The sequence below is a fragment of the Panthera pardus genome, unplaced genomic scaffold (genome assembly GCF_024362965.1).
Source record: "Panthera pardus isolate Hobbes unplaced genomic scaffold, ASM2436296v1 HiC_scaffold_24, whole genome shotgun sequence".
Lineage (NCBI taxonomy): Eukaryota > Metazoa > Chordata > Mammalia > Carnivora > Felidae > Panthera > Panthera pardus.
The window spans coordinates 123707943-123732327 of NW_026526810.1; the positions used below are offsets into that span (position 1 = coordinate 123707943).

General features: G+C 44.6%; 1 protein-coding gene across 5 annotated transcripts in view; it reads right to left on the reverse strand.

The window, feature by feature from the left end:
- The window catches only part of KCNK10 (potassium two pore domain channel subfamily K member 10), a 132950-nt gene that overhangs the window by 37389 nt on the left and 71176 nt on the right, over positions 1 to 24385 (reverse strand). For all 5 annotated transcript variants that reach the window (XM_019461957.2, XM_019461954.2, XM_053889687.1 and 2 more), the window contains 2 exons: positions 17215 to 17332; positions 6002 to 6162 (listed from right to left, as the gene is read on the reverse strand). In XM_019461957.2, coding sequence (XP_019317502.1) covers positions 6002 to 6162; positions 17215 to 17332 — 279 coding nt within the window. The remainder of the gene's footprint in view (positions 1 to 6001; positions 6163 to 17214; positions 17333 to 24385) is intronic.

Consider the following 24385-nt stretch of genomic DNA (forward strand, 5'->3'; position numbering starts at 1 on the left):
CTGTGGCTCCAAAGGCAAATAAACATTTCTGCTGTATCCTTGGGGGAAGAGACCAAAGAAGAAAAAAAAGAGTCTCTTGGTTCTAAAGGTAATATCAAAAAGCTTGCTGTTCAGCCTGATAAAAAGAGGCAGCTGCTTCCCACCAGAGGCCAAAGTCCAGCTCAGACCAAGAACATGGGATCCAGTCCAAAATCTGACCAGCCTTCCTACAGCATCCTATCAGGTCACAGTCAGCCTGGCCCAGCAAAAGAGCCAGCCCACAGTAGGGGAGAGAGAAGCTTCCCGCTTCCAAAATCTGCTTCAGAACCCAAGGTCAGCCTTATTTAATCCCAAATAATTATCTTTCCCTGCTAACTGCCCAGATTTCCCTCTGGAGACCCAGGAAGAAGTATTTTTACCTTATGTTATAGAAATACTTAAAAATCATCTCCATGAATTACCATGACATGTCCAAAATCTTAAACTCCGCGTTGGTTTCACAGCATGGATTAATATATTTGACCGTAAATATTTTTGGCCTACCGGGAAGAGGATAAGGCTGGCTCGAGTCCAGGCTGCACCCCCAACTCACTATGTGGGTCTAGGCAAGTGAAATGAGTCTCACAGAGTAGTGTCCCCCAAAGAGTGACCCACAGGCCATCTATATCTAAATTTTAAGGACCCTTGTCATCCTAGAGTGGGGCTCACAGGTAATCCCAGGTATTATTCGTAGTCATGCATTTTCCCAACCTGGAAACCACTTCCTGGAGATCAAACAATGCATTCCAGGCTCCTTTTGTAGTGGGCGGGGCTGAGGGACTAGTTGGAACCAATGGGCTGTGACTGGAGGCCAAAGCTCCTAGGGCCATTGTGCAATGCCCGGCTCTCTCCCTCAGCCTGGAGGGTTGCTGGGGCTGCAGCAGCCTGGCAAGGGTGAGAGAAAGCTAGTATCCAGCATAAGCTAGTCTCCCCTGACTGATTCAAAGATCCCAAAGACCACCTGATTTATGGCAAGGAGGGAGAACAGCTTCCCTATGAGTGGTCTGTGTGGCTAGTGGTTGACAGACACCTGAGCCAGATGCTGTCGTGTGTTTAGCCCAACTTCTTCTTCTCTACTAGAATTCTCATTTTGTTCATCAGCCCCAGGAGATGAAGCATGAGTCCTCTGTGCCAAGAGTTCTGAGACTTTAGTAGGCATCAGAATCACCTAGAAAGCTTGGTGGACACAGACTGCTGGGCTCTAACTTCACTATGAATTGTCAATTCTAACAAGTTCCCAGAGGATGCTGATGCTGATGGTCCAGGGAACCACACTTTGAGAACTACTGGTCTAAACCAGTAAATCCCACTCTCCTTTGTCAGATCCTTACTTTTTTAATTTCCCTTGCAGTTGGGAATGGTCATGTGACCCCATTTTGGTCAGTGAGACAGAGGGAAGTCTACAGGGTAACTTCTGGGAAAGTTCTCCCAATACAAGGAGATCTTTTGTCCTGCCTTAAATATGGTTGAGTGGAAACATATGTGGTCCTGAGGCAGTCGTCATGCAAGCCATGCAGTAACGAGTCTGAAGATGAAAAGCCAACATGCCAAGGACAGCAGAGCAGAAACAGAGAACAAAACATGGGTACAATTTGGTCTTTCCTGGTACAGAGGTTCTGAAACCCTTGGAATTTCCAGTGATAAGAGTAACCAAGGTGTTTTTTGTTATGTGAATGACATGACTTTTGGATCACCTAAGGATGGGGGAGGTTTGGAACTTTCAGTACCACGCCCTGGTGGGATTTCTGAGGAGAGGGGAGGAACTGGAGGTTGAATCAATCATCAATGGTCAATGATTGAATCAATCATGTCTATGTAATGAAGCCTCCAAAAAAATCCAAAAAGAGGGGATTCAGGGTGCTTCCAGGTTGGTGAACCAGAAAGCTTCTATGTGCTACTGTGTCAGGCCCCAACTTCCCCAGAGACATTCTAGCAGATTTATTGAACTCAAGGATGGGGTCGTGGGAACCCCTAATCTACAGCCATGTGGTCAGAAGCACAGGTAACGGCCTGGACTTGTGACCAGCATCTGAAGTGAAGGGAGATCTTGTGGAACTGAGCCCTTCACCTGTGGGAACTGAACTGATGTGCTCTCCAGGTAGATAGAGTCAGAATTGAGTTGAATTGTAGGATACTCAACAGGTGTCAAAGAATTGCTTGGTGGTGTTGGGGGAACATCTACACATCGGAATTGGTACCACGGTCCTTAACCTGCCTTTAGGGAACCGACGCACCAACCTTCCTCTAGGCTCTTCGCTCTCCAGGGTAAGTAAGTGTTGAATTTTTAAGCCATTGTTAATTAGTACTGGGGCAATGTCCACTCTCCTGGCCTCATGTTCTAAGTGGAAGGACTTCACCCAGAGTAACATTCCAGGCCTCGACCTCCACTGTTCAATCAGACAAGTGACAAAGCAGAAGGGACTGAGTTCCTCCACCTCAGTCCCCTTCCCCTCCCATCTGAAACCCTCTGCTACACAGAGGCATACTTTGTTCTCCTCTCTATGATATAGCAAGTTTAGTGGGGCTAACCCTGCTCTCGTTAAGGAGGCCTGTGCTGCCAATGACTAGAAGAGACAGAATCTCCAAAATGGCCCGTGAAAATATCCCACCCTAATCCCCAGAACCTCTGGTAGGATGAGCTATTGCTTTCATGGCTATGTTGTGTCATATGGCACAGTTATTCTTAAGACAGGGAATTATCATGTGATCTAGTCACATGAGCCCTTAAAAAGCAGGGCACCATTCTCAAGCTGGTGGCAGAGGGGCAGAGGAAGTCAGAGAGATACAATACACAAGAAGGATTCCACGATGGCTTTAAAGATGGACCACTTCATCTTCACTTCAGATGCTTGGCCATGTGCCAAGGAACCCAGCTAACTCCTAGAAGCTCTCAATGGCCCCCACCTGACAACCAGCAAGGAAACAAGAATCTCAGTCCTACAACCACTGGCAACTGATTTTTGCCAAAACCTGAATGAGTTTGGAAGCAGATTCCTCTCCAGATCCAGAGTCCAGCCCCAAGATATGCAGAGCACAGCACCCAGCCAAGCCTGCCCAGACTTCTGACCTATAGAACTGGGATACAATAAACGTGTATTGTTCTAAGCTTCTGCACTTGTGATAATCTGTTACACATCATTAGAAAACCAATACAGCAGAGAAGTCCTTCTGATTCAGGGCAAAGTGGTTAATAAGTCCTTTTGGCATCAAAGCAAAAGCTACGTTCTCTGATTAGCTTACCAGCAATAAAGCTGACATTTTAAACACTTTAATCTCTATCTGACTCCTGTGTCTACACCGCAAAATACAGGCGCCCAGAAATGCATTTTCTATTTTATCTTTACTCCACTAAAAATCTCTTCCCCACAGCTGAGGGAAAACATAGCAGATAAGAAAAAGACTTAACCCTTGAGCAGGTGGAAAAGAAAAAAAAAAAAAAAAAAAGGACCTTCCCCACAGGGGCTGAACTCCACAACCCCAAGCTTTTATTGGTTTATAACATTTTCAGTTTTCAACTGATCACCTAAGAGGAACTGGCCTTTGAAATGTAGTATAAATGAATGGCAAAGACCTTTGAGATTTTCCACCCAAACTCTAGGCGGCAAGCAAACTGCAGAATCGGTTGTTTGTGTATTCAGGAAGTCGGCTGATATTCCTGAAGTACAGTCACCCCTTCTAGCAGCACCCTCCGATGTCGGGCACATGCATACGTCGCATGTTGCCAATTCCATAAGATACTGCTGTTTCCTTCCTGAAAGACTCCCAGTCCTTGATGGAGTTGCAAGGGACTGAGTGTGCCATCAGCATAAAAATGAAATGCAAGGTTTTTAAGGCTCTGTCCCAGGGTCCTTTGAACGATTCAGATTCACCCGAGAGGCAGCTTTAAGGGAAGGAGAATAGTACTCTCTATTTGTAGTTCAAAATTCCCTAGGGGAAACTAAGTCCCCAAATTCAGCAGCAGATGTGGTCAGAATGATTGCAATCTCTTCCTTCATTTAGAATACAGTAACTGGTTTCTTTCTTTTTTTTTTTTTTTCTAACGGGGAATTTCAAAAGCTTTTAGTGCAATCCTTTCTGTCTACAAATAAGGAAACTGAGATCTGGAGAAGCTACATAAAAATAAAAAATGCCGGATCAGTCATTTCTCCATTTGAATCCTGTTCTTCTGAGTGTTCAATCTGCCAGATTCATTTTTGTCTAACTTGGAGTGGGGGCATGAGGCCATGGCTGAAAGGGCACCTCCGAGAAGTTCAAAACGGCTCTTGGAGATGGGGTTGCCGTGTCTGGTTTAGGGAGACCTGAACATCTGAGAAGCAGAGAAGCTGAGCCTTGACGGTTTCCATGGTGACCACTGAGCCCAAGTGCATGCTCTAATGAGCCAGCTGGCTAGCCAGCAGCCCAGGAGCAAAGGTTATGGGACATTCCAGGAAAATCCACGTGCTCCCGAGCTCCTCAGATGAAATCTGAATGGGCGGCTATCCCGCTAATAAGGGCTTCTTTTGGGAGACACACACACACAGCAGATCTGAACGCTGCGTGTCTGGCCCTGTTCTCTGCCAAGTTCTCTTGCATACATTATTTCACTTAATCATCACCAAAACCTTCTCAAGTGGATTCGAATTCTATCCTCCTCTTTCGCTGATGAGTAAACGGGGCAGGATCACTGTAAACCCAGGATCACTGAGCTCAGAAGAGGCAACTCTAAGCCAGCTCTCCTGCCCTATTCCTCCACTCCACTTCAACAAACCTGAAAGTGCTCACCCGGGGAGCTCCCTTGCCTTCTAAAGAGAAGTCACAATTTCTTGTCTCGGAGAGAAAAACCAGTGCAGCTTCAGAACTCACCACTGATCTATCTTTGCCCATCACTGTTAGAATCTGAAAAGGTCTTTAGGCTGTCAGTTTTATTTTTTGCGTTGTTTTGTTTGGGAGAGAGAATGAGAGCACAACGCGTGAGCAGGGGAGGGGCAGAGGGAGAGGGAAACACAGACTCTTAAGCAGGCTCCAGGCTGAGTGAGGAGGGCCATCTCACAGCCGTGAGATGGTGACCTCAGCCAATATCAAGAGTCAGATGCTCAACCGACCGAGCCACCCAGATGCCTCTCACTCAGACTGTCATTTTTTTAAATATTAAGACATCATCAGAAACAACTCCCTGAAGCAGGTTTGAAAGACTTGAGAATTAGGTCAATAATGAAAAAGAGAGCAGAAATGACATTGCATCTAAGCCAAACAAGTTATCTGTGAAATCATATGGAGAAGTGTGAGTTAAAGGGCACTGGGAACCCCAACCCAATCACATCTCCTTCACATACCAATAAATTTCTTGAGTTTTTGTTCCTTGTTTAAAGGTAAGTATTCTCAAGTGGAAAAAACCCACTAAGACAATAGCAATCATCAACATCTTAGTATAAATTAGTACATTAGTGTACTGTACTATTGCTGAGGGAGCACTCAGAAGTGGGGGTGGGGCGTGGGGCGATAGGGTGAGACCATGAAGAGACAAATAACAAAGCACAACGCAGTATCTAGACAAGGCAGGCTTCTGGAAGGGGTCTTAGAAGCTAGGATCAGCCTAAAGACACCACACTTGGACATAAAAAGGAGTAAATAAGTTCTAATAACAAAATAAATGGATTTACCCCTCTATTTTATTGCAAACACACTTAGAACCCAATCTTCCATGTTTAAAACGGAACTAAGTGTTTCTCCCATCTTCAGAAAACCTGTTTTGGCAAATCTGTACTTAACCTTCTTGTATTGTGATTCTGGAAATACACTGTCAAGAAGGAAGCTGCTGAAGGGAAGGAGTTTTAGGCACAGTACCTGTGACCACCGTTGGCCAAAAGAGAAAACACGGTCATAACATTATTCCTTCAAAAGTGACAACGGTACGATAACATCCTGATAATTCCTTCTGGATCCTGTCAGGCTAAAAAGCCAATTGGATCGCAGAGGTCAGGGTGTGAATAGACACAGTACTCACTCGAAAGACCTTCTCCACTCTTGCAATGCTTTTCCCAAAGATGGTTCCCAGTTGGTCTCCAATTCCAGCCAATAAGAAACCAAAAAGCGGAATTCCAAAGATGGCATATAAAATACAAAAGATTTTGCCTCCTTCAGTGCTCGGAGCAATATTCCCATACCCTGGTGAGAAATATCAAAAAGAGAGAGGGAGAGTGGTGAGGTGGCAGAGAAATCAGAGGGCTGAACCAGAGAACCCACAGATAGACGGAAGGATTTCTGCACTTCCACGAGCAGTCGGGGAGTAGAGCTTCATTTCAAAGGCCCTCCAGCAATCAGAACGTTGTTCCATTGCTTCTCTCTCTTCTCTCCTTGGAAACAGTTTTAAGGAGATCCGGCTTTCCTGGATCTTCATGTGTTTAATTAGATTACACTTTAGGAAAACTGGTAGTCACCCAGAATTGCATTGCTGATGGAAATCGGTACCATCCACCTCAGAAACACCAAACATCTTGGACATGCCTGGTTCAGGGAGACCTGAATATCCGCGAAGGGCTCGCCATTGCCCTTTGTAGATTTGAAAGGAGCTCCTCCTTTATGGTCTCATCCCACGTGCATCCCCTTCACCCAACAGACTTGGCTACCCCCGATATTTGGCTCTATAGGGAAACGGATACTCCGCACTAAGGAGGATATGTGGCCTGGCACAAATTCGGAAAGGACCCATGGATCGTACAGTCCCACCCCGAGACACCTGAAAACTGCTGAGCAGGGAAGGAAGACTGTGCGTCTTTTCACAATGAGTGATGTTTAGCTCTGCTTGGCTTTTGCTCCTTACTGGGAACTTTACATCGTCTCTGGATCCTGCCTCTCTTCCCACCCGCTTCCTGCATCAAGGGCTATCAAGCACTAAATACATATCTACTGGTGGAATGGATGTTTGAAAATAAAAGAATCTTTTTATAGTCATGGCTATAATGTATATTTCAAGTAGTGCTTGAAAATACCAGCATCTTCATTCTTAAGAATTCTACAATTACGTAAGTAACTTCTGTATAGTGAGCACTGGGTTTCCACTAGATGGATGAGACTAATGGAAGTAGGGCTGGAAAAAAAAGCAGGGGTGGGGGAGGGGCTATGGTATTACCGTGACTTATAAAGAGATAAGAATCTAAATTACTTGCTATTCAGTTTCATGCCAATGAGTATTGCAATGTTATGCTAACTAGCGCCCAGGTAGTCATCCAACTATTCTCCCATAACAGGGTAACTCATGTGGGGCCTGTTTCTAGATCCATGCGATGGGTGAGTTACTGGGCTCATGGTTATGGTTATGTTAGGGGTGCAGCGCAGTCAAGGATAATGTTGACGCGGTCCCATCCTCCACTTCCTATGAGCCTAGAGACCTCGCTGCTGCTGTCTGCCTTCGGGTGATGAGTCACCTGGTTATTTTTCTTTCCAATTTTCTTGTCAGAATCGTTCAAACCTCTTATCATGAATTATCTCAGTTACAGTTTCCATTTGTTAAATGAGCATTCAGGCAAGCCTTCCTCATCTTGCATTTCTTTTACTCACCACCACTGCCATTTAATTGTGCAAAAAAAAAAAAGGCTCCTGGAACTTTTTTCAGCTGCTTTCAGGAACTTGGACAAAACCATTTTTCTAAGAATTCCCCTCTAGAATAATCTGATTTACATTGAAAGGGGAATAAATGTGCCTACCCAGCTTCACTTTATAGAGGTGGATATTGACCTGTGAAAACATTTATGACTCTTGCCTGACTGTCTCAGTATTGCCCGATTACTGTCAGAGAACGTAGGTTTTCCTTAGGCTGAGTATCTCAGAAAGAAACATACGGCAGACACAGCACAGGCAAACAAATTGAGGCTTTGAACCTGCTGAATAATGGGCATCTTATTAGCCCCGACAAGAGGTACACACTCTTGCCCCGGCTTTCTGTTTGGATCTGCCCCACCATCTGGGTAAGGACTGTGTTCAGGGACTTTCTGGTGGCATCCAAGGAGCATGACAAAGAAGCGAGAAGACAGAGGCTCCAGATTCAACTCGACCTCATTCCACTTGGTTGTCCTTGGATGCATTTAACCTCTACAAATCCCAGGATGAGAGGAGTTCAAGGGAAATGGGCACAAATCAGTGAACTGTAAGGTACTATTCCAGTGCAAAGTAGTATTATCACTAGTAGAATTACCGAAATTGGCTCCTTACGTTTTCAGTGTTTCATAGACTAGAACACTGAAACGAAGTTAAAGCAAAGTTCTCGAGTTAAGGACACAAGTAGAGTAATATTCACTAATATTCAGGTAAGTCTTTAAATATATTTAAGGCCATCACTTCATACTGAGCATAAGGTAATTGCCATTTTTGAGTAATGCTGTGTTTATGCATGTGTGCATGTGTGTGTGTGTGTGTGTGTGTGTGTGTGCGCGCGCACATGTGTGCACGTGTCCCCTGGCTCTGATGGTCTATACGGAAAAGCTGTTCCAGTGGAACCCTCAATCCTGTCACTCTGGGGAAATTCTAGATGAATCACATTTTGGATGTTTGCTCTGAGGCAATGGGAGGGCCACATTCCTGGATTTTTGGCTCTGCTTTCCCGGGCCTGTTGGACTTCCCTGCCCATCCTTCCAAAATCCTTGGCAGAACTTTGAAGTTCAGAGTGATGGTTATGGACGCTCATGGCTAGAGACCGCAAAGCTTCCTGTTCTGACACTTCCACTTACTGACTCTCAGATCTTGGGTATTTACTTAACTTTTCCACCTCACTTTCCTCCTCTGAGACCGGGCTGTTAACAGCACCTGCCTTGTAGCTATTAAAGATAAAATGGGTTACATGCAAAGTATGAGTTGCCTGTAGAGATTAAATACATGTAAATCATGACACAAAGTAAGCACTCAGTAAGTAGTAGCAATTATCATCTTGCCCGGGGTTTTCTGTAGGAAGGAGTCGCTTCTGAGCAATATGTCTCCAGGAAGATGAAGCCCCAGGAGAAAACAGATGGCTGGCTCCTCTCTTCCCTCCAGAAACTCTGCTGTTCTCCCACAGTGCCAGGACAAGGGGACAGAATGTCTGTACTGCCAGTGGGGCTGGCGCAGGGAGTTGGGTGGGCCCACAGCTGCATCTGGGGTGTGGGCATCTCTTGGTGCAGCTAGGGCCAGCAACATCTGGGAAACGAGATGGGGTGACGTGGCAGCGAGAGAGGCAGTTGGTCAGGGAGAACACAGGAATTTGGACTAAGCAAAAGAAGTCCAAAGAGCTACTCCACCAACCGACTTCTGGTGACTTCTGGCAGGAGATGACCAGCCCGGCAAGGCCCATCTGTTACAAATGAGAAGGACCAAGGCAGGGCTTCACTGTGTTCACCTCTGGCTAGAAACCAGTTCCAAGCCCTTTTTGAAGAGAAAGCTCATGTTTAAAGAAGACTGCCTGAGTAGCTCACACATAACACTTGCATTTGCTATTTAAGCCGAATCTTTGCACAACCGTGTGCCATTCAGCCTGTTATCTGGTTAAAAAGTGTGCATTGTAGGCCCAGACTGTCTTACGTGTGCAGAACTGGCTTTCTGGGAGTGCAATCTGTGCACCCACACTAAGAAGGGCCCCATGCTTGGTCTATTGATCTGCTGGTGCCATTTTGATGTTCTTAATCATTTTTTAGCAAGGGACCACACTTTCATTCTGCTCTGGGCCCTGGTGAACGAGGCTGGGCTCCACTGCTTACTAGTCGTGAGATATTGGCCAAGTTACTTAACATCTCAGAGCCTCGGTAAACTGAGGCTAATAACAGTACCTGCTGGCCATGCTTAATGTGAGACTAAGTGAGATAACTTTGTGGAGCACAGTGCCTGGCACCTAGTAAGCACTCACTAAATGTCGGCCTCAGTGACTATTTCCAAAGCCACAGATTAGCATCCCGTTCAGGTGCTGCTTTAAGTAGAACTATCTGCTCAGGTACTTTGGCGCAGGTACTCTTAACTGAGGTCGTCAGGCAAGTGACAGTTACTAGCTACTATCTGGGACCTGTCCAGGGGCTCTCTCTGATATGAGTGGAGTCAGGTGACTCAACCCAAAAACGCCTCGAAGACTAGCATTGCATAGCTGTTGATAAGAATGTTGTCATTTCCTGCCCTGCTACAAATAATGGTTTGTGGGAAAGCATCTGAACAAAGGAGTGAGCAGCATTCCTCCCGCTTAGAAACCCTAGTTGGTGGGAACCCACCATCAGAGTCAACATCCAAGGGCAGGTGGAACTTCCCCACATCAGAATTAGTTACTGACAAAGGGGACAGGGGACAGGGCACCCTCAGCAAAGACTGAGCAGAGTCTGGTCTTCCTCTGACGTGGCTCCTATTTTGGACAAGTGCCTGAATATATTCCCTTTTGCTACACACTTGTAAGTCTGCCTGTGTATCTGAACATAAGAAAACCTTGTTTAAAAAGAAGTACTTTGATACCTTCAGCTAAAAGGGACCCCTGATGCTTAGTAGTATCACTGCTTTTCAGAAAAGACTGTTATTCCTAAGAACTCTCTACACACATTCTAAATAATGAACACATTTTTCTTGCGTCTGACGAGTACATGACCTCATGTGGCTCATGAGAGTCTTTCTGGAAAGCCATTTGGCAAGCCTTTAAAAAGTCCATGGCCTTCGCCACCACAACCCCTCGGGGGATCCTCCCCAGGAGACAACCAGAGGTAAAGACCACACTCGACACACAAAGACTTCACACCACAGTGGGACACAATCACAAAATGGAAGCAGCTTAAGCTTCCAACATGTGATTACGGTATGGATGATGTATCCAGTGGAATCCAATAGAGATCATGTTTTTCAAAGAACCTCAACGATTTGGGGAAATGTCTACAATATTACATCACAAATTATAGGAACTCAAGTAAATAGGCAAATGTTTGGATAGTTCACAAATAATGAAAAGACAGCTCCTTAGCTCCAGCTACCCCACTGCCTGACTCCTAAATAGTGGAAAATTTCTCAAGCACTGGAAGAACTTGAGGACTCTGGGTTTTCTTATAAGCCTTGCTACCACGTGTGATGAATGAATTTGCCACCAAATAATTGAAGGGAAAAAACCACATTATTTCTTCACCTCATTATTCTTACCAACATTGTACTAAGGCTTTACTTAGAATTCTCTAACTGTAGGATTTTAGAAATATCCTCCATTCTAGAGGTAAAATTTAGCCAGCTCCGTGATTTTCAGCTTACAGTGTATTATTTTTCAATTAAGAGAAAGGGAGGGTCAGAGAGACAATAATTTACCATCGCATAGAACAAGGACCTAATCTCTAGCAATAATACTGAGCCATGATACTAAAGTGGACTTTTAATTCGGGTTGGAATTTAGTTTTGCTTTGTGTTTTGTTTGTATGCTTGGTTTTAGTTTCCTGTTGAGCACCCACCGTCCCTTCAGACTTTTGGGAAGGGTCTTCATTCATAGATATGACAGAGTGTCCTGCCTCCCGCTACAGAGCCTCCCAGGTCACCAGGACACAGGTACCTGAACCACAGGCTCATCCAATAGGATGTTCTCCATCAGGAGTGAGTGGCCCAAAAAAGGTAGAAGATAGTGCCCGCAGGTGCAGTGACCAGCACAGTCAGGCACGGGCCACCCAGGCCAGAGGACCCTTGTGGACCCTCCGTGATCTCTGACCCATTAAGTGTGTGTCACTTAGGATTTTTTCAGTTTTAGGTAACAGAAAACCCAATGCAGTCTTGCTTAAGCAAAACCAGAAATGCACTGCCCCCAGTAAATAAGGGATTTAACATTTATTTCTTAACACCTCGTGGGTAGCTCCACCTAGAGTTCAAAAGATGTTAGCAGGACCCCATTTATCTGTCTTTCCTCCTCTGCTTCTTTAGTGTTATCTGAAGTCTAGCCAGGAAAATGACTACCAGTGTCTTGTGCCTATCTCTTTCCAGATTTGCTCCAGTAAGAACAAGAGGAAGCCATTTCCTCCAAAGCTCAAGCAAAAGCCCAGGAACTGAGTTTCTTATTGGCCTATTCGAGATCTCATGCCCGTCTCTGGACTAAAGACTTTGGCCAGGCACATGCACCGTATTGGATTTCTTGGTCTAGAAAAGATGATTCATCCCCTGAGGCCTGGAGGCCAGGCTTGGGGGGGAGGGGTGCCACTCAGGAAATGGTTATCAGGAGACAAGTGTATATAAGTGTATAAAATGAAACCCAGGCAGCAGAAACCAAGGATTAAGAGTGATTTGCACAAAGTCAGAGATTCCCGTGTACATACATTAAAAAGGGCAGCACATGTTACATATCAAATGTTTCTCATTAGGCACATGGAACCACCACTCCCCATCACAAAAGGTCATATGGTCAATGAACACTGCCGTTTAATAGACCAAGCCCCTGGGATCCTAACGAGTTGACACAATAAATACCATCAGTGTGCATTCCAATGTAACTATAGTGTTTTGCAGCAAACCACTGATTTAGCCATTTTACAAAGCAAGAAAATTGGGATTTTTTTTCCTTTTTCTGTCTTCTTTAACACATACTAATGTCTCATGGATCCAACACTGGGTACTGGAGTGCACCTTCCAAAATGTACCTCTTGAAGTGGCCCAGACTGCCTCAATTTTAATCATTTTACTATAAATCCTCCAAAAATGCATGACACATTTCTCCCTCTTACTGACCAGACTGGTGACACAATTTAACCTGACACTGGTCTTCTCTGATCTACTGCAGGGATGCTCTCGGGTGCCGTTGAGTTTTATAGCACTTTTTGCCCTTATATCAAACGGTGCCACCTCCTCTGTGGGGAGCTGTGAGTTGTGGACTAAATGATCCAGTCTTGCCTGGAGTGTCAAAAGGCTTCTAGGACCCAATCCCACTATAGTGTGATGCACACCTCCAACGTGTGTCAGAGCTGATTTTACTATGTTTGTATATTCGCAAATGTGAACATGGTATGTCATATAATTAGATTAAAGGACTTTCTGAAAAGAAATGCCAATTCTCTCCCATCCCAAATTTTCTTACTGCATGTAACTTTCTTGAACGCACCAATGTAGAAATAATACAGGTCCTAAAGGCTAGATCTAAAAACAATAACTTCTAAAAACATAGAAGCCTTGGGGCGCCTGGGTGGCGCAGTCGGTTAAGCGTCCGACTTCAGCCAGGTCACGATCTCGCGGTCCGTGAGTTCGAGCCCCGCGTCAGACTCTGGGCTGATGGCTCGGAGCCTGGAGCCTGTTTCCGATTCTGTGTCTCCCTCTCTCTCTGCCCCTCCCCCGTTCATGCTCTGTCTCTCCCTGTCCCAAAAATAAATAAAAATAAAAATAAAAAAATAAAAAATAAAAACATAGAAGCCAATGCCTCTAAAACAGTCCTCAACCTCGGAAACTTGCACTAATAGGAAGTCGGTCATCAAAGTGCCCAAGGAGGGCACACTATCCAACACCCACTTGAGAGATGGTCGTGAAGGGTAAGGAGAGGGAAGGCATAGCTGGGCCTCAGAGAGCAACAGACAAGGGAGGTCCTCCCAGAGAGCATAAAAGGAGTTAGTGACGATCCTTCCACCTCCAGGGCTGAGGGGTCTCTCGATGCTATGTGTCTCCCATTCTTCTGAATGAGAATTTTTATTGCAATGTGACTAAACTTTTGTAGAGGGGCAGAAAACTCTCACTTTCAGCAGAGCTGGGAGAGCAATATTATTTATAGCTTCCCCCATGTGTGTAAGGATTACCAAAAGGGTTGGACTGACACCATATGGGAAACAATAAAGAGAAGAAGCACAGAGAAGGAAGAAAAGGCCCATCAGTAGAAAATCCCAGAAAGTGCCAGCAAAAATCCAATTATGACGGTGAGACTCTCATTCTGAACTTCAAAAGAACTATCTTTGTTCGTACCAAGTGTAGAAAACAGGGTGAAGAGAGAGCGCAGCAGAAGCCCCCTTGAACTTGATCTGGTTCAGAAAAAACCGAAGAGGCAGGACTATACAGAAAATCACATAGATGGGTCACACTTGCAGGAAACCCTCTCTCTCTGTGGCAGCAGAAAAGAGGACAAAGATGTGCTACCTAGAAGGTTACCCTACCTCTCCCGGCTTTCCTTCTCCGGCCACACAGAATCTTTCAGCAGATAGCTGGATCGGGAATATCGTTTGTTTTTGGCATCAAGTATTTCAAAAGGAAACCGGTCCAGCATAAATACAAAGCTTCTGTTTTTTAAAACTGTGGCAAGAGGGGTGCCTGGGTGGCTCGGTCGGCTAAGCATCCAACTCTTGATCTCAGGGTCGTGAGTTCAAGCCCTGTATTGGGCTTCACACTGGGCATGGAACTTACATAATATATAATATTACCAACAGGTGAAAGGCACTCAGTCAAAAAACGCTGCCTCAACCAGACAAAATGTGTGACCACCTGTGAAGCAATCACCTCCAATAACCATCGCAGCAAAACCACAAAGCAGAAGAGCCGGAAATCAGGAAAGAAACAGTGAGATAACAAGGGAAGATGGAATGTGAGCTAATGGCATTCCGGAAAGAAATACGAAAGGAAAAAATATCCCCTAATGATCACAAAAATGAAAATAAAATTGGAAGGAGCACATGGCAAAAAAGGCACTGTGAAAAAACAGGAAAGGAAGAGAGAAGATAACAGGAACAAAATGGAAACCACATTTTCCGAGTTAAAAAGGAGTGGTGGGGCCGGGGGGGGGGGGGGGGCGGGGGGAGGGTGTGCCTGGGTTGCTCAGTCGGTTGAGCGTCTGACTTCTGCTCAGGTCATGCTCCTGTGGTTCACGAGTTCAAGCCCCGCATCAGGCTCTATGCTTGACAGCTCAGAGCCTTGGAGGCTGCTTCGCATTCTGGGTCTCCCTCTCTCTGCCCCTCCCGTTTGCATGCGCGTTCTCTCTCTCTCTCAAAAATAAATAAAAACATTTTTAAAATTTTTAAAAAAGGAATAGGTGGAAAATGATAGACACAGAAGACAGGCAAAGTAATGACAATATATGTATAGTCAGAATTCCCAAAGGACAGGACCAAAACCACATGGCAGAGGACATGTGTAAAGATGACAATCAAGAACACTTTCCTGAAATAAAAGGGACAAAACCTACTTGTATTATCAGATGAAAGAGAAACAGCCCTTTGTGTAGCCAAGCAACAAAGTAAAATCCCTTCTAAAAGGGGGAAAAATTGGGCTGGCATCAGGTTTCTCCCCAGCAGCACAGACGTCAGGGAAGAGTGGATTATCACCCAGAAGACCCTCAAAAAAATAAAATGTGAGTCACAGATTTCATTTCCAGACACACTGCCCCTCAAGGGTAAGGCTACATTTTGAGCAAAGCTGAGAGAGAGAGAGAGTGGCTGCAAGCAGGGGGGCGGGCAGAGAGAGAGGAAGACACAGAATCCGAAGCAGGCTCCAGGCTCTGAGCTGCCAGCACAGAGCCCGACATGGGGCTTGAACTCACAAACTGTGGGATCATGACCTGAGCCGAAGGCTGATGCTTAACCAACTGAGCCACCCAGGTGCCCCTCCTATGAGCCCTTCATAAGGCAACTACTTGAAGATGAGTTTGAGCCAAGGAAGTGGTGATGAGAAAAGCCACAGCAGAAGAACGAGGGCTGAACATTGACAATATATAACTGTGGGACCAGGACTAAAACACATATCAGGTAACAGAACACAATGTAAATCACAGACCCTGACGTTACAGAATGATCCAGTGAGTAACACCCAACAGCCCAAGTGCGAAAGAAGTAGAGACGCTGATTAAGTTCACTGACTGCATTCTACGTCACAGCTGAGAGCCAAGAGTTATCATTCGATGTGGGCAAATCATCAAATAGAAGCATAAGCATATTTAATAATTTAAAAGTAAGCATTACATGGATGGGATCGACTAAAATTGTGTGAGAGAAGAGATGTCTTCACCTGTGATAGAGAACTAGCAAATACTGCTTAAAAAAGCAAATACAGAGTTTATTATATATGACTGTAATTATAAAGTTAACCCCTAACACAAAAATCTAAAACTCCCCAAGAATCAGAAAAAAGACACACGCAAATATAAGACAAAAACCGGTGCAGGGAAGAAGTGATCACAGATCACCATAGGATCAGTTATAAAGGGCATTTACCTGGTCAAACTAAGGCAAACCTTCATTGTTGATCGAATTAAACCATATTGGGAAGATAGGGGGGGGGTGGGAAGAGAGCCCTGTACAGAAGGGCAGAGGGGAAGAAAGAGAATCACAGGGAATATGTTCCAAGACCCCAGTGGTGCCTGAAACCACAGACAGTACCAAACCCTATACAGACTATGTTTCTTCCTATCCATGCATACCTATAATAAAGTTTAATTATACAGTAGGCACAGTAAGAGACAACTGATGATGAAATAGAACAATGATAACCATACACTGTCATAAAAGTTATGTGAATGGTCTCTCAAAATATCTCACTGTTCTGCACTCACCCTTCCCCTTCCTGTGATGATGTAAGATGATAAAATGCCGACGTGATGAGATAAAGTGAGGTGGATGATGCAGGCATTGTGATGTAGCACGAGTCCACCACTGACCTTCTGATGATGAATCAGAAGGAAGACTGTCTGCTTCTGGACCACAGTGGACCGAGAGTAAATGAAACCATAGACAAAAAAAACCATGGAGGGGGGGACCACTCTGATTCCTCACCTTTCACAACTGGAAGTCAAGAAATAATCTCTAAAACTGAAACTTCTGGAAGTGGCAATACAAGTATAATATTTAAAGACAGGGAAATGAATGTTGAAATAATCAAAAGAGAGGAGAGCAGTTGCCCCAGGGGAGGTGAGGAAAGGCAGAGGGGCAGAAACGGTTGTGCTTCATTAACAAACTTCGTAGAACTTTTGGATTCTTTCGTTAACAACCCTAGTAGTAAAAAAAAGTACAATTTTTGAAAAGGAATTTGAGTTCAACTGACCAATCCATATTTTGATTTTCTATTCTGATCGTTTCATCAGGTCCTTTCAAACTAAAGGCTCCCTAGCCTCTCGTTTTGAAAAATGAAATTCCTTAGTCTGCTTTGCCTTTTATTGAAAGCCCCTACAACTACTGCATTTATCCAGCAATGTTTCATAAGCCTCCTTTGAACCTCAAGCTGCCAGCGTTCTAGGACCAAATGTTGACTAAGTGCCGTTTCTCGGGGCCCCCACAAAAAAAGATACAGCAAAGGAATGAATACCTATGGTGGTGATGACAGTTCCAGCAAAGAAAAAGGCACTTCCAAGGTCCCAGTGACTGCTGTTGTTGGAAGAGTTTCCTATTGGACTTACTCCTGCATTATCAGCATCAAGGGCATGCTGCAAAGAAAGCAAGAAAGCATGAGATTCAGTTAAAAAGGTTAAAAAAAAAAAAAAACCCAAAGCTCTCAAATTCTTTCCCTGCTCAAAAAATTGCAGTGATCTAAAGGGGACGGTCACGTGAATGCGGGTGCAGACATAACATGAAATACTAAAAACCCACTTATTAAAATTGGAAAATTAATGTTAGGTGGGGAAAAAAGATATAGAGTATGGTGCCATTTATGTAAAATTTGCAGGCACAGGATTTAGACAATCTAGGCATGGATTATGCAAAATGCATACATGTCTATTGCATACACATAGAAAGATGTCTAGAAGGATTGTCACCCAAAATGTCATTCCTGGAAGGCAGAATTTTTAGTTGCTGTTCACTCTTCCCGTTTCTGTTTCGTTACAACGTTTTACACTGAGCTGGCTTCAGGATGGCAGGAGGTCAGAGCTTGGGCTCCAAGTCAGACCGCCATGGCTCTACCCACTCTTAACTTCAGAACCGTGCACAAGTTATTTTAACCTTTGTAAATCCAAATGTCCTCATTTGCAAACTGGGGATAATAATACCTTTCTCTACAGAGTTGTGAGGATTGAATGAGATGGTTCATATAATACACTCAGCCCAGTGCCCAGCACCGAGTCAGGGGGTAAGAAACAGCAGCCAATTTCCCACCTGTCATTGGACAATTCCTCTACCCCATCCTGCCACACACACACACACACACACACACACACACACAGCTCCTATTGTAAATAAATGACAGTGACTCCTCCTCGCTGGGCACAGGATCTGGAATGCCACACACCTTAAATTCACAATACATTGGCCACATCGAAGATCTAACCTCAACTCACACTACTAGAAAAGCCTCCAACCTGAGGCAGGACACTCCATGAGTCATTCCCTTCTACCTCTGGGCCCTTGCTTATGCCCTCCCCCCGTTGTGTCTATCCTGCAGAGTCCAATCCAGATCCGACTTCTTCCAGAAGGCTCCATCCATGTACCAGAGCCCCCCACAGATAATCACTTCCCAGGCTCAGACTTCTGCGCCACGTATATTTCATTGGCTTTGGATCACACACTCCCCGCTGAGACTCGGCATGTGTAGAATAGGGTGGAAAATACCCCAGCGGTCCCTCCTGAGCTGGCCTCTGCCAATCCCTTTCAGGCCAGGGGAGAGTGTGGGAAGAACCTTCAAACAGGTGAGCTGTGGTAAGGAGGTGGAGCCTTCAGCCGGGGTTCAATCAAGTCTCACTGTGCCGAGAAATGTACACAAATGTCATAAGCTGCGTATAAAAGTACAGATTCGCCGCAAAGACAAGTGGGGATGATTATTTGTTTCATCAAAACATCCAGAGTAAGATTCCTTTTCAAGTCTCATTTTTTTTTGAATTATGCAATTGATAAATATTTAATGTTTACATATGTAGCCCTCAAGGAAAGCATTTGTCGGTTGAAAGCGAAGGAAACGAACATTTGTTGAGTTTGTGCCTTCAGCCAGGTGCTTCAGAAGTGTTTTTCCACTTTATCCTTTCTGCTGCTTGGATGTTATCCAGTTTTACCCTTTCTACAACGTGCAAGAAAGTAACATTATCCCCACATTAGAGACAGGGAACCAGGCTCAGGGAAGGTAAGTAACTTGTCCTAGGCCACACAGCCGGGAAGTGAGGCCAGAATTCAAATCGGGACTTGGCCTTTTCCTCTATAGATAGCAGTCCTATCCCCACCTCCAGGCTCACCTCCGGGCTTACCTCCAAGACATAAACGAGGCTGAAGACAGCCACTGCCCAAGAATTCAGGCAGAAGGACCTCTCAACGGATCATTTCTTTTTTTTTTAATTTTTTTTTTCAACGTTTTTTATTTATTTTGGGGACAGAGAGAGACAGAGCATGAACGGGGGAGGGGCAGAGAGAGAGGGAGACACAGAATCGGAAACAGGCTCCAGGCTCCGAGCCATCAGCCCAGAGCCTGAAGCGAGGCTGGAACTCGCGGACCGCGAGATCGTGACCTGGCTGAAGTCGGACGCTTAACCAACTGCGCCACCCAGGCGCCCCTCAACGGATCATTTCTAATTAGACTATATCCTTAAATACACAAATGCAGGCACCAAACTGCATTTGGCTGTTGGCACCAGTGAGATCTTAACTGCTCTGAATTTAAAATAAAATTAAAAAATAAATAAACATGGGGACGGGTTGACTTTATACCCTGAGAGGGAAAGGACAGAACAAAGAGGGTGCAAGCCCTGAAAAAGCCGGAAGACAAGAAAGAAAAGGTGAGAAAGGAGTGTCAGTTGATGCTGGGAGTTCAGGGCTCAGCCACAGCAAAGCCAGGGCCACTCAAGAGCAGGTCCATCCAGTATCAAACGTTAACTCTGTTTATATATGTGATGTAAACCCCTCCCTCGTTTTCCCAAATCTATACTAAAGTGGGCAACACAAGCAAATACCTTGAAGTGGTTTTGAGGAGATTAAATACAAGGCACAGTGGGGCCCAAACAAGACTTAGAACCAGAGCAAGGAGAAAAAGAAGTTCTCCAACAAGTCCCCAAGCCCTTGGTGAGGCTTTGGACAATCCCCAATGCCAGCAATAAGATTTGATTATCCCATCCAGATCTGGTGAATCAGAGAGACTCCAGCAAAGCACCAGAATTAAAATGCATTGGCAAACTCACACCCCGCACACAGAGAAAACCCAGTATAAACAGACTGCTGTCACTCGAAGCGATAGCATCATTTTTAACTCAACAAGAATGTTTCTGATGGAGGGCAGAGTTCTAACTTTAATAATTTTTAAAGTATTTTCTAATGATCTTGACTGTTTGAACCCAAGTGAAACGTTTTAAAATTAAATGTGCTTGTTTTCACATTGCGTTTTTCTCTGCGTTCAGGCTGCAGAAGTGAAGCTAAGTCAGGCCATTAGAAAAGTCTGGACACAGAGATAAAGAAATCATGCATATGAGCTGTGTACTGTTTCACTTAAAAGATCAGGTACAGGGTAGAGGCGTGTCACCAAGAGTAGCATCATGTTAGGCCATAATCTCAGACCCGATGCACATCATGTGTTCACTTACAAGTTCAACCACTATCAAGTTCAGAGAGGTCTTATGAGGATCAAAAAAAAAAAAATTACACTAGATGTGATGTGAGAGCCTCAAGCTTCAGGGAAAGAGTATTCTAGATAAGAGAGCATTACTTTAAAATTTAATTCCACTCCTCCTTGAATTTCCTTCTTAGCCTCTAAGTTGGAATCTCCAGCACCCACCCAACTACCCAGCAAACGACTCAGGAGTGAACGCTCAAATCAATAATAAATGAACAAACTAAAGTAATAAATTCAGGCCCATGCAACTTACTTCTTCTGTAAAGGCAGACAAACCTAAGAAAGTAACCCAACAAAAATAAATATAGTGATGATTTTAAAAGAGAAGAAGAAGGTGAGAAGCTAACTTGCATGGAAGCAAGATCTTAAAAAGTAGAATCGTGGTTGCCAGGGGCTGCGGAGGGTAGAATGGGGAGATGTTGGCCAAAGAGTACAAACTTTCAGTAACAAGATGAGTAAATTCTGGGGATCTAATGCACAGCGTGGCGATCACAGCTAGTGACAATGCATTACATGCCTAAAAGTTGCTAAGAGAGCAGATCTTAGGTACTATTACCACAAAAAAAGAAATGCTAATTATGTGACACGATGAAGGTGTAATCTAATTCCACAGTAGTAATCATTTTGCAACATACAAATGTATGAAACCAATATATTATACACCTTAAACTTACACGTTATGGGTCAATCATATCTCAATAAACCTGGAGAACAAATAAATAAGGGTCTGTCTCTCCCCCATCCTCCCACCCCCCTAACCCCTGCCCCCCATGCATTAGGACCACCTGAAAGGTATAACAGAGAAACCACAGCCACTCTGAAAGGGAGGCGGGGGGTCTGAGGTTGATATGAAGGGAGGAGGTAAAGATGGCCCTTGGAGGCCCCCCCCCAGCAAGTACCCCCACCAGCTTTCCCCGGGGCTGTAACCCATAAGGCAATGCTGGGCTGCACAAATCACTGTTCTGGAAGGCGCAAGATACCATCACAGGTGTTAGCACTACAGCGGAATGAATGATGACCCACAGGAGACCACTAACTGTCTGTGGCTTTTCTCCTATGATCTGTGTACTCAGTGAGATAATCTGTTTCTGTTTCCTTATGTGGCACCGAAAAGAAAAACCAACAAAGGCGGAGCAATCATGACTCAGCTGGTCTGAGACTCTGGCTGAAGAATACAGCCAACGGGTGCCATATGCACAGACGCTAACAGCCAGAGCGACCATCTGACTTAAGTCCAACCCAGGACACTTGCCGAGTAGAGAGGGGCTCTGTTAATAATCATGGTGGGACCAAAAGACAGACCGAGTGCGGGACGTATGGTCACTTTACTAATAGCTTATACCACGTGGACAAAAGGAAAGGGCCTCGTCTGAGAACCCAAAGATGGTTCTGTGTCTACAACATTCTTAGTCCCAGGAGGGCATGGTCAGCAAAGGGATCTATGAAGTAGATAGTTAGCTAGAGGCTGTGGCAGGATGAGGGGGTGGGCAAGAAAAGTGACTCCATAAATATATTACAAGGGAGCACACTTTCAGCCATTAATGGACAGAAGGAAAGCCACAAACCCTGTGAGGCAGAGAAAGGCAATTGGCAGAACGCATTCATTACGACTCAAAATTGCCCCTAATGATTCAAAACCCCAACAAGAGGGCAGCCCCATCTCTCCACGTTCTTGCACAGCTGCGGCGGAAGGGCCTCAGGTAGGAAATGGAAGCGTGGTATTAATTTGTTCGCCACAGCTGCTTTTTATTTCTCCTGCTTCAGAAGCAATTCTCATATAAATATTTCCCAGCAGCAGAAGTGAATATGCTAGTGCGAGGAAAGGGGCAGTCTTACATCCAAGGGCAAGGCCACATCACAATATTTCAAACAGTGGGAGGGTACCGGAGAGGAGATCTGGAGCGGCCCCCCAGCAAGGCACTTCTATGGCAGATTCCAAGAAGCCTTTGCTTCAGTACCCAGGTGGACAGTACGACCACCATCGGCCTATTACTCTCACAACAGAGCAAATCTGTGCATCGAGTGACAAATGTTCAGCCTCTACACATTACTCAGCTTCTCTGAGCCTCAGTTTCCTCGTCTATCAAGTGAGGGGCCTTTCCCTGTCAGGATTTTCTTTTTTAATATAATTCATTGTCAAGTTGGCTAACATACAGTGTATATATACAGGGTGCTCTTGGTTTTGGGGGTAGATTCCCATGATTCATTGCTTACATACAACACCCAGTGCTCATCCCAACAAGTGCCCTCCTCAATGCCCATCACCCATTTCCCCCTCTCCCCCACAACCCTCCCTCATCAACCCTCAGTTTGTTCTCTGTATTTAAGAGTCTCTTATGGGGGCGCCTGGGTGGCGCAGTCGGTTGGGCAGCCGACTTCAGCCAGGTCACGATCTCGCGGTCCGTGAGTTCGAGCCCCGCGTCAGGCTCTGGGCTGATGGCTTGGAGCCTGGAGCCTGTTTCCGATTCTGTGTCTCCCTCTCTCTCTGCCCCTCCCCCGTTCATGCTCTGTCTCTCTCTGTCCCAAAAATAAATAAAAAACGTTGAAAAAAAAATTTTTTAAGAGTCTCTTATGGTTTGCCTCCCTCCCTCTCTGTTTGTAACTATTTTTTTCCCTTCCCTTCCCCCATGGTCTTCTGTTAAGTTTCTCAAGTTCCACATATGAGTGAAAACATATGATATCTGTCTTTCTCTGACTGACTTATTTCACTTAACATATTACCTTCCAGTTCCATCCACCTTGCTGCAACTGGCAGGATTTCATTCTTTCTCATTGCCAAGTAGTATCCCATTGTATACATAAACCACATCTTCTTTATCCACTCATCAGTTGATGGACATTTAGGCTCCTTCCATAATTTGGCTATGACAAATCTTTGACAAAGCAGGAAAGAGCATCCAATGGAAAAAAGAGTCTCTTTAGCAAATAGTGCTGGGAGAACTGGACAGCAACAGGCAGAGAATGAAATTAGACCACTTTCTTACACCATACACAAAAATAAACTCAAAATGGATGAAAGACCTAAACGTGAGACAGGAAACCATCAAAACCCTAGCAGAGAAAACAGGCAATGACCTCTTTGACCTCAGCCGCAGCAATTTCTTGCTCGACATGTCTCCAAAATGAACTATTGGAACCTCATCAAGATAAAAAGCATCTGCACAGCAAAGGAAACAATCAACAAAACTAAAGGCAACTGACAGAATGGGAAAAGATATTTGCAAATGACATATTGGATAAAGAGTTAGTATCCAAAATCTATAAAGAACTTACCAAACTCAAACATTGGATAAAGAGTTAGTATCCAAAATCTATAAAGAACTTACCAAACTCAACACCCGTAAAACAAATAATCCAGTGAAGAAATGGGCAGAAGACATGAATACACACTTTTCCAAAGAAGACATCCAGATGGCCAACAGACACATGAAAAGATGCTCAACATCACTCATCATCCGGGAAATACAAATCAAAACCACCCTGAGATACCACCTCACATCAGTCAGAGTAGCTATAATTAATAACTCAGGAAACAACAGATTCTGGAGAAGATGTGGAGAAATGGGAACCCTATCGCACCACTGGTGGGAATGCAAGCTGGTGCAGCCGTTCTGGAAAACAGTGTGGAGGTTCCTCAAAAAATTAAAAAATAGAACTACCCTATGATCCAGAAATTACACTACTAGGAATTTATCCAAAGGATACAGGAGTGCTGATTCATAGGGGCACATGTACCCCAATGTTTACAGCAGTGCTTTCAACAATAGTCAAATTATGGAAAGAGGATTTTTTTTTAATGTATGAAAACTTTGAGAAGTGTGCCTTGTCATTTCATATATAATAATACTAATGATAGCAGGAATGCTTTCTGAGCACTTACTAGTGCACAGAGTGACTCAGTTAACCCTCATGATGATCCTGTGAGACAGGCATCACTATCTTCATGTGGGACACA